Source organism: Schistocerca americana, chromosome 4, assembly GCF_021461395.2.
Source record: "Schistocerca americana isolate TAMUIC-IGC-003095 chromosome 4, iqSchAmer2.1, whole genome shotgun sequence".
Lineage (NCBI taxonomy): Eukaryota > Metazoa > Arthropoda > Insecta > Orthoptera > Acrididae > Schistocerca > Schistocerca americana.
Window position 1 is genome coordinate 140,009,775 of NC_060122.1, and position 11,128 is coordinate 140,020,902.

The following is an 11,128-nucleotide window of genomic DNA, read 5'->3' on the forward strand; positions in this document are numbered from 1 at the left end:
TTGTCTCTGCAGTTTGGTAGTGACCACTGCTGGAATTGGTTTATAAATAGGTAAATAGGTACAGGCTTAATAGCATGGGCACTACTCTATGAACTTTTACATGTACACATGCTTGTACCAATATCTAATACCTGTACCTTCTTGGCAGTACTGACTTTAACTACATTTTATTTTGGAATACAACAAAGAAAGTTGAGAAAACAGGAGTTTGCAGGATCTTATATTCTTGGAGTTAAAGATCAAGGATTTTGTATGTGCCACACTAAAATGATTGAGATGGCCACTGTTCAATAGATGCCCAACAGGTATCTGAGGTCTGCTTTATCACAAAAGTACTCAAAATTCCACTGGATGATGGTTGTAATTCTAGCTACAGGGATTGCACAAAAATATGAAAACACTGTAAGAAGGGCGAGGATAAAGATCAATGTAGATGCTAACCTAACCCACAAATGGACTATTGTACCTGACCACAAATCGCACATGTGCCATGTGCTCAATATGTTGACACTGTCAGTCGTAGTCCGAACAGTGTTCTGTGTAGTGTTATGTCGGAGCTAAGTGAATAATAATGTGGGGGAACTGTTAGTGCTCATATGGTGGGTGTGGTATCGATAGTTCCGATGCCACAGCATACATTGGCACTATGAGCGTGGAAGATCTTCGCCGACCACAGCGGCCTCTAGCTGACACTGTGCAGCTAGACGACCGCTGCTCCGTTTTCGCCCAGTTCATGAAGAGCAGATGGCCGAGAACCATTGCTTTAGTGTAGTTTGTTATTGAGACCTTCTTATCTGGACTTTGGCTTCGTACCTACACACACATTAGTACAAAGTTACATATTCATTTATATATGTTCAGACACCAGTAAAATCCTCTTTTACTTTACATCTACATCTACATGATTACTCTGCAATTCACATTTAAGTGCTTGGCAGAGGGTTCATCGAACCACAATCATACTACCTCTCTACCATTCCACTCCCGAACAGCGCGCAGGAAAAACGAACACCTAAACCTTTCTGTTCAAGCTCTGATTTCTCTTATTTTATTTTGATGATCATTCCTACCTGTGTAGGTTGGGCTCAACAAAATATTTTCGCATACGGAAGAGAAAGTTGATGACTGAAATTTCGTAAATAGATCTCGCCGCGACGAAAAACGCCTTCGCTTTAATGACTTCCATCCCAACTCGCGTATCATATCTGCCACACTCTCTCCCCTGTTACGTGATAATACAAAATGAGCTGCCCTTTTTTGCAGCCTTTCGATGTCCTCCATCAATCCCACCTGATAAGGATCCCACACTGCGCAGCAATATTCTAACAAAGGACGAACGAGTGTAGTGTAAGCTGTCTCTTTAGTGGACTTGTTGCATCTTCTAAGTGTCCTGCCAGTGAAACGCAACCTTTGGCTCGCCTTCCCCACATTATTATCTATGTGGTCTTTCCAACTGAAGTTGTTCGTAATTTTAACACCCAGGTACTTAGTTGAATTGACAGCCTTGAGAATTGTACTATTTATCGAGTAATCGAATTCCAACGGATTTCTTTTGGAACTCATGCGGACCGCCTCACACTTTTCGTTATTTAGCATCAACTGCCACCTGCCACACCATACAGCAATCTTTTCTAAATCACTTTGCAACTGATACTGGTCTTCGGATGACCTTACTAGACGGTAAATTACAGCATCATCTGCAAACAACCTAAGAGAACTGCTCAGATTGTCACCCAGGTCATTTGTATAGATCAGGAATAGCAGAGGTCCCAGGACGCTTCCCTGGGGAACACCTGATATCGCTTCAGTTTTACTCGATTTGCCGTCTATTACTACGAACTCCGACGTTCCTGACAGGAAATCACAAATACAGTCGCACAACTGATATGATACCCCATAGACCCGCAGCTTGATTAGAAGTCGCTTGTGAGGAATGGTATCAAAAGCTTTCCAGAAATCTAGAAACACGGAATCAAATTGAGATCCCCTGTCGATAGCGGCCATTACGTCGTGCGAATAAAGGGCTAGCTGCGTTGCACAAGAATGATGTTTTCTGAAACCATGCTGATTACGTATCAATAGATCGTTCCCTTTGAGGTGATTCACAATGTTTGAATACAGTATATGCTCCCAAACCTTACTGCAAATCGATGTCAATGATATAGGTCTGTAGTTCGATGGATTACTCCTACTACCCTTCTTAAACACTGGTGCGACCTGCGCAATTTTCCAATCTGTAGGTACAGATCTATCGGTGAGCAAGCGGTTGTATATGATTGCTAAGTAGGGAGCTATTGTATCAGTGTAATCTGAAAGGAACCTAATCGGTATACAATCTGGACCTGAAGACTTGCCCGTATCAAGCGATTTGAGTTGCTTCGCAACCCCTAAGGTATCTACTTCTAAGAAACTCATGCTAGCAGCTGTTTGTGTTTGAAATTCTGGAATATTCCATACATCTTCCCTTTACTTGCAGTACCAACGTGCTTTACCTAACCTGCTCTTACTCGCTTCCTTCATTCGGCCCCTTTGTCAGATTTCAGAAGCAGACCCACGCGCCCCCTTCCAGGTGGGATACAAAATTACTGGCGACAAGAAGGGACCCAATTCTTTATTTTTCCTCTCCTCTTATGTGCTTTTTGCTTGGTACTCCTTTAGCTTTGTCAATTTCCCTGTGTGAATCAGTGTATGAGTGCTTCCACATTTTGACATTTTGCTATAAGACTAAGTTTATATCAACAATGGCTTTGTCACAGGAACAGGCTTCGCTGTCCGATCTTGTACGGTTTCAGACTCAGCAAATGACACAGCTGCTTGCTGCTGTAATTGGACTGGTCACACTACAGACTGCAGCTACTATGGTGCCTCCAATGCCTCCGCCTGCACCACCACCTCTGGGGCCGCCATTTCGTGCCTTCAATCCTGATGTTGAACGCTGGCCAGAATACATTGCCTAGCTCGAGGCACACTTTGCAGCATACAACATACCAAGTACAGAGCAGCTTGCCTTTTTCACTGCCAACGTGGGTGTTGTGTTATACCGTGTGCTCGTAAAATTGTTTCCCACCACCCGCACAGAAGCTAAAACTTACGACGAAGTGATTGATGCATTGAACTCCCACTTCCATGACAGTGTAAATGTGGTAGCTGCACGCTACAAATTCTTTCGTCTCTGGCATGGTCCTACTCAGTGAAATAAATCATGGTTGGCTGACATTAATGGGCTAACGTCTGATTATGACTTTAATTGCTCCTGAGGATGCTCATATGTGGATATCATGATGTGAGACGCTATTGTGTAGAGTGTGGTGGACCACCGCATCCATGAGCAAATATTACGCTTTAAAAACCCGTCTTTGCAGGTAGTAGTGGACTTGCTAGACAGACAAGATACATTAGATATGACTACTTCTGCATTTGACGTGACCTCAGGTGTGTGTGTACTGTTAACGAGCTACAGCAGGTGCCCTCCCGCCCTGCCGAGGCACTGCGAGCCACACCGTGCCATTTACACGCACGTAAACAAGTTTCAAGCCAGGCACACACTAAGAAACTGAAATCATGTCCAAACTGCTTTCACGCCCAGCCACGGAACAGTTGCCCATCCTGTCAAGCACAGTGTTACTTTTGTAATAAGAAAGGACATGTACAAGGTGTGTGTAGTAAGAGCAACTCTAATTCACAGCCTATCTCCTGTTCGTGTGACTCGCGTGGGTGTCACCACAATGGAAACCGCCGTGATCATGATTCACATCATCAGCCTATGGACATTAATGCCATTTATTCGCAGCCTTCTGCTTCCTGTGCTTCTACAGCTCGTCGTGTGAATAAACAGGTTTTGCCAAACACTTCCTCTCACATTCAGCACAATGCAAGGAAACTTTTTGTGACTTTGAACATTTGTGGCCATTCTGTTCGCATGCAGCTGGACACTGGTGAGTCTGTTTCTTTACTGAATAGATCAATGTATGACATGCTTGGTTTGCCCCCACATTCACATTCCACAATGACTGCATTTACAGGACAGGAAATCTCAGTGCTTGGCGTATGTAGTTTGCAAGCCACGTATGGTGCAATGACAAAACTGTCTTTTCATGTGCTCCGCTCTAGTGATGCTACGAACATTTTTGGCATGGACACATTTGAACTTTTTGGCCTCACAATTCAGGACAATGTACTTTGCATCAACGCTAGTGACCATGCAGGCAGTGTTGCCACACTATGCGATGATTACTTGTGCCATAGACTTTGCGGCACATGTTGTAGTTAAAGACAATGCCATGCCTATTTTCCGGGGCGCACGCCCAGTACCGCACACACTTCGCAACAACACCGTAGCTGCTGAACTTAAGAATTTGCAAGGCAGTAGTGTCATTGAACCTGTTTCTGCTTTGCAATGGGTTTCACCTATACTGTATGTGTAGAAACCAAATGGTCGTCCCCGTATTTGTGCCGACTTTAAGTCTACGGTAAATCCCCAGACAGTGGTCGCTACGTTTCCCTTACCGCGTCCTGAAGACTTTTTCATAAGCTTCGTGCAGGAAAATTCTTTTCCACAATTGACTCTGCGGGACGCATACTTTCAAATTCTGCTCAACAAACAGTTGCAGTGCTATTTTGTGATCAAGACCCACCTCGGAATGTTCAAGTTTCACCGCCTTCCGTTTCGTTGTGCTTCGGCTCCTGCTATTTTGCAGTCTTACTTGCAGCAGTTGTGTGCCACTGTCCCTGGTTGTTCCAATTATCTGGACGATATTGTCATACCAGGTTGCATCCTGATGAACACTTGCAGAATTTGCGTGCCTTATTTACTGTACTTTTGCAGGCAGGAATCAAGTGTAACAGAAATAAGTGGAATTTTTTTCAAACTGAGATTCAGTATTTAGGACATATGATTAACGGACATAACCGTCACATCTCTGTGTGATTAGAGACTTGCCGGCACCCAGGAACTTGAAAGAACTTCAGTCTGTGTTGGGCGAAATTACATATCATGTTCGGTTTATATCAAATGCAGCACAGACTGCAGCGCCTTTGCGTCGCTTTAGGCATAACAACATTCCTTTTGTTTGGTCTTCGGAATTTGATGCTGCTTTCAACAAGCTCAAATATGCTGTGTTGAGTGATTGCTGTTTGATTCCTTTCGATCGCTCCAAACCAGTTGTTTTGGCTGTCGACGCATCTTCTCACGGCATCGGAGTGGTTCTCTCGCACCGCATTAATTCTGACGATCGCCTGATCACTTTTGCATCTAAGTTGCTCAATTCTGCCCAGCAAAACTATTCTCAAATCGAGAAAGAAGCTTTAGCTATTGTATATGAAGTGACAAAGTTTCATAACTTTTTGTACAGTCGCAAGTTCTATTTGGTCACTGACCATAAGCCTTTGACATCATTGTTTCACCCATCCAAGCCAGTTCCAGCCCATACTGCACAAAAGTTGCAACATTGGTCTTCGTTTTTTTCTAACTAGAATTACGAAATTTTGCTTCAGCCTACGGCCCAGAATGGCAATGCTGATGCTTTGTCTCACCTCCCTACCGGTCCTGACAATGAGTTTGATTCTTCAGACTTGTCATGCATGGTTATTGATTCACAGGATAAGGAATTAGCTAATGGTTTTCCAGTGGATTATTGTCGCATTGCTTCCGCGACAGCCACCGATGCTTCTTTGCAGGTCTTTTGCAGTATATTCGTACTCAATGGCCTCCGTTTGCTATGCAGATTCATGATCCCCTTGTTCGAAGTTACTTTGCGCAATGTCACAACATGTATGTACACCATGGTGTTATTTTGTTACGAACTGACAATGATCAGTCTCGTGTGGTTGTACCTCGTTCGTTGCAGTTGGAAATCCTCTGATACTGCACGCTGGTCATTGAGGTATAGTGCAGATGAAGCAATTAGCGCGTCGTCACTGCACTTGGGTTGGTACTGATAAACATCTTCGCAGAGCATCAATCTGTTCCCCACCAGGGCTCTGTTACGTGGCCGACTCCTACTGTGCCTTGGCAGTGCGTTCATATTGATTTTGTGGGTCCTTTCTGGGACACCCACTGGTTGATAGTTATTGATGGATACAGAAACATCCCTTTTGTTGTGCCTATGTCTTCTACTACATCTGCCAGTACTATTTGGACTTTGACGTCTAGTTTTTGCATTGAGGGCCTTCCTGAAGTTATTGTCTCCGACAATGGCCCCCAATTTATGTCCTCTGAGTTTGAAGTGTTCTGTGCTGCTAACGGCATTCACCATCTGGCCTCAGCCCCATTCCAACCCCAGTCGAATGGCGAGGCTGAATGCTTTGTGTGAATATTTAAGTCGCAGATGAACAAGTTGCATGCCACGCACTCTCGCAAGTGCATGCTATGGACTTTCCTTACTTCCTATCGCTCCCAGTCGCGCGGCACCTGTTCCCCAACAGAATTGCTACAAGGCCGTGCCCATCGGTTGCTCCTGCAGCTATTACACACGCCGCTGTGCACTCCCACTGCTTTGCCTCATTCTGGCTTGGCGCCGCATGCTTTGGTGTTCTACCGTGTTTTCTCTGGCATGCAGCGCTGGGAGCAGGGGCGCATCCTTTGCCAGTTTGGCTGCACCTCGTTTTTAATTTCTGGTTCTTCTGGCACTGTCAAGCAACACCGGAACCAGATCCGTTTGTGCTGTCTTCAGTTCTCTGCCGCAGGTTCCTTTCCAGCACAATTGGATGCCTTACAGCTTCAGCCGCCTCAGCCCATGACTCCCCAATGGCACCTCCGCCACTCGCGCCTCCGCGACGGGCGCTCCTGCCGCCGCCGCCGGCCCAGTCTCCTGCACCGGGCAGGCAACTCTCACTGCCGCCAGGGCTCCACCCCTGGTCACCGCCATTGCTGCCACGTTCCTCTGCGGTGCTGGAGCCCATGGATGCTGAGGCTGCAGTCACGCCGCTGCTGCCGTCACCCATGAGGTATTCAGCCTTACAAATCTTTTACTGCCTATCCAGCAATATAACGTATTTTACACAAACTAGAGTCACATCTGCTTGAAAACTCCTCTTGCTACACAGGAGATGCTCTGAGTGTGTTAGTAATATGATTTGTGTGTGTCTGTTAAGATTCAATCATTACATGGATGTGTGTGGAGGAGGGGGGGGGGGGGCTGGAAAATCTGTGAATGGTCAGCATGTTGCCACATTTCCTGGTGAGATTCACTATAAAGTCAGTAAAACTCACTTGGTCCATTTCACAGTAACAGGTTGGTATTATGGTTTATTGAGCAAAAATAATGGGTCTTTTTAGGTGGGTCATGTTTTGTGGTTGGTTTGCTTTAGCATTTGGAGGGACGATCTTGTGGTAGATGTTCATGTTTGGGTATCATATGGTACTCAGTCATTTGACTTCGTGCAACCATCCTGTGAAGTTATTATTGGAAGAATGTGCTGTGTCACTAGTGAGTTACTAAAAGAGTTACTTTGAGTTATGGTGCTCTATTTGATGAGGGCCCTGGTTCAAGAGATCTAGGATGACCATCGGGAAGATTGTTTTACTTACGTGTTATTTCTGTTATCATGCATCTTCATATTCCTGCATGCGTGTGACGGGAGTGTGTGTGCGTTTCTGAAGTTTGTTGGATAGGTTTTCTCCTTGTAGGGAAGTGTCTACTGAGTGTGTGAAGTATAGGAGGAACTGGGTGTGGGCCTTGAGTGGTAGTGGAGATCAATTAGTCACAGTTTGTGTGGAGGGTTAGCCAACCTACTTGTATTCGTAGGTGGCTTTGGTTGGAATATAATTTTTTTTTGTTTTATATGGCTTTCAATGCTTTATTTAGGGTTCTTTTAATTTGTGTATGAGGAGGGGGACAGGGGGTGGGACAGTTGGTACTATTGGCTTCATTTGAGCTATGTAGGTTATGTGATATCTTTAATACCAAGATTTTTACTTGTGTTTGGGTTCTAGGTACCGACAGTTTCATTTTTATGTAGGTCAAGTGAAATTTTGCAGTACCGAGTTTCAGACTTGTGAGGGTTTCGTTTGAGCTATATAGCGCAAGTGAAATTCCTGTGCGTTCCATATTTGTAACATTATGCTGTAGGTTGAGTATTTGTGTGTTTGATTTTGTGGATACCGGTAATATTTGTTTTGGGATGACGATGTTTTCGTATTGTATACGAACTTGTCCCCACCCTAAGCCCCCTACTTTCTGCAGTTGTCCCATTAGTTTCATTTTATTGCTGGAGTGAAACATTCTCAAATGGTTTTTATTTTTATTCACGTGAGCATGTAGTAGCATTATGGTTGCATATGCCGTCATAAGTCAAAGCAGATGGGTGGAATCTAACAAGTCCACAATGCCCAAATAACTAATTCTGCCAACATGCCTAAAAGGATTATTTCAAGGTTGTACCATGCTTTCACTTTACATCAAGAAGGGTTATCAGCATGGGAGGCTACATGCAAAATAGACAGACGCCACAGCAAGACATTCACATGGTTGACCACACATGAGACATGAAACAATGAAACTCTACCTCTTACTGGTTGATGACCACTACCAACAAATTATGACTCAACCCGTGTGGTACACAACACATCTCCGCACAATCAATTTGGCCTCTAGCTACCCACTAGAAACAACAGTACAAACTGGAGTATGGTAAGCAAAGATGGTGGGCTAGAGAACATCTGGAATGGAAATAGGATCAGTGGCATCAGGTTCTCTTCACAGATGAGTGAAGGATTTGCCTGACATCTGATGATCATCATAGAAGAAATGGAGGTGCCTGGGAATTAATTCACAGGCAAGGTGTTAACCTGGTTCAGCAGTGAGATAGGTCAGTGTTGTTATGCGTCAGTACCATGTGCGGATGCCTTTCATCGCTATCAAGGACTATATGAAGGCTGTATAGAATGAAGACAGGGTATTCAACATCTGATGCAGCTTTACAGTTACTCTTTCCACACAATAAAATGTGGTCACACCTAACCCACTCCATGAACTGTACACTCCATTAACTGTACAGAATGGCTTGTGGTGTCACTGCCATTAAACTTACTGCACATGCATGAAGCCAACTGAAACTCTCAGGTGTATCACTGAAGCAGCCCTCCCTACACACTGAACAACTTCAGAAGGGTCACCATCCGAGAGTGGTGTCCCCTACAGGTTTCAGCAGTAATCTCTCTCTCTCTCTCTCTCTCTCTCTCTCTCTCTCTCACACACACACACACACACACACACACACACACACACACACACACACACACACACACAATGGTTTTACTATTTGTGGAGTCATGAACAGTTTTGACTCCATACTAAGTAATCATCAGACGATCACAACTGATTGAATAAGCAGTTGGCACATTGTAAAGTATTAAAATCCAATGATGATAACTAAGAAGCCAACTGAACGGTTGGCAGTTACTACTATGTAACATACTCAAATCATATGAGAGTTACTTACTATTAAATTAAAGCTGGTCACAATGCTGTTTGGTGACTTGAAGCTGAGAGAAACGAAAAAGATTTTGGCTATTCTTATATTCCCTTGTTCCCCTGAATCTAAGTTCATGTATGTTCACAGATCAGTGTAGATAGGCATAAGTAAGTGATGTAAAACTTTTAATGAACAGTTTATAATTTCAAATATGATTCATAAATGATCCATTATGCTATATCCACTTCTGACTCCAACTTGTTTCTTCAGTGTTGTTATTTCATTGCGTGCATTTTCTGGTGATTTCACTGAATATCTCATACATTTTTCTCTTGCCTTTTCACTTATTTCTGCTTTAGATGAGGATGTTGTCTCGTAAACAGATATTTTTTGTAATCAATCTTTCTGGTTCATTCCATATAATTTTTGTCGTTTTGGTTTCAATCACTTCTGGTGAATTACTAAAGCCTCCCGTTGCATATTGTTTCTGCAAGCCTATAACAGTTTTATATATCTAATATGAATGAATGAATATGGGAGTACTTCTAGAATGTATTTTCGTTAACCAATATGATCCATTTCTTTAACAATATAAACACATAAAGAACTATGTAATTGCTCTCTATTCTGTGCAACCTGATGAAATCTGATTACCCCATGTAAACTTGTTTTTCTCCTCTTCATACTACTACTATTTTCAACTGTTTCTTACATCAGATACATACGTTACAGCATCTTCTCACATCTACCTCCAAAGAGTTTCGTTTTAACGTAAAATATTAAGTTATGTTCCTGGTATCGTTTCCATTGAAATTTCCCATAGTCTGTAGTACCTGTCTTGTTCCATATAACACAACAGCGGGCAAGTGAGGCCCTCGAAGAACAGAGCGTAAAAGTGAAAATATTTGCTGATTTCAATGTCCAATACATGGGTTAAACACTCAAATTCTCCATCGGCAAAAAGTGAATGTAAAAGAAATAGTAAATGCGGAGAGACCAGGAGCAGCATGTACATTCGGGTAGATTGGTGTCATGAAACACCTACACTATAATTATAATAATTTTGACACTTTCATTTTATTCCAATCTGTGTATATACAGATTTATTTTAAAACAGTTTGACAAAGCAGTATAGCGCATAGCTCCCCATGTGTACTGTTACAATCGCGTCTTTAACAGAAACGGAGCTGGTGTTGCACGTTTACTGGAATAACACTGAATTACTTAAATCTTGCGTAAAAATTAACGAAACTTACCTTTGTCAAGTTCTGTAAGAGCTGTATTTGCATCCTGCTCCGGCTCTCCCAATCCATTTTCGTTAAATGAATTAACCCTAACAGGTATCATAGTATGAATTGCACATACACACACGTAAACAAACGGTTGTAAACACAACAGCAGACACCTCCCGGCAACATTGACACAACTGAGCGTGAAGTGGTTCACGTGACCAAAATCAGTCTTACCAACAACTGAAAGATACAAATAGAACCGAAACAAATTTTAAGCAGAAGGGCCATAGTTGCTGTAGGCGGACCGTGTAAACCGATACGGAATCACCACAATTTGTCCAAAAGAATCTATAGCTCCGAGTAGTAACAAAAAATCCTACTAATTCATTAAACACCATAAATGGAAAATTATGTGAAAAACTATATCTCAATATTCAGCAGAATGAGAAGTCAAAAGTTGTCATAATAATGATTTATCTCTG

At 43.0% G+C, this 11,128-nt stretch overlaps 1 protein-coding gene across 1 annotated transcript in view; it reads right to left on the reverse strand.

Moving 5' to 3' along the window:
• LOC124613032 (integrator complex subunit 7) overlaps positions 1-10,835 on the reverse strand; it is a 157,348-nt gene extending 146,513 nt beyond the window's left edge. Inside the window, 1 exon segment of the mRNA XM_047141600.1 lies at positions 10,671-10,835. Coding sequence (XP_046997556.1) covers positions 10,671-10,761 — 91 coding nt within the window. The 5' untranslated portion in view covers positions 10,762-10,835.
• Positions 10,836-11,128: the final 293 nt, after the last annotated feature.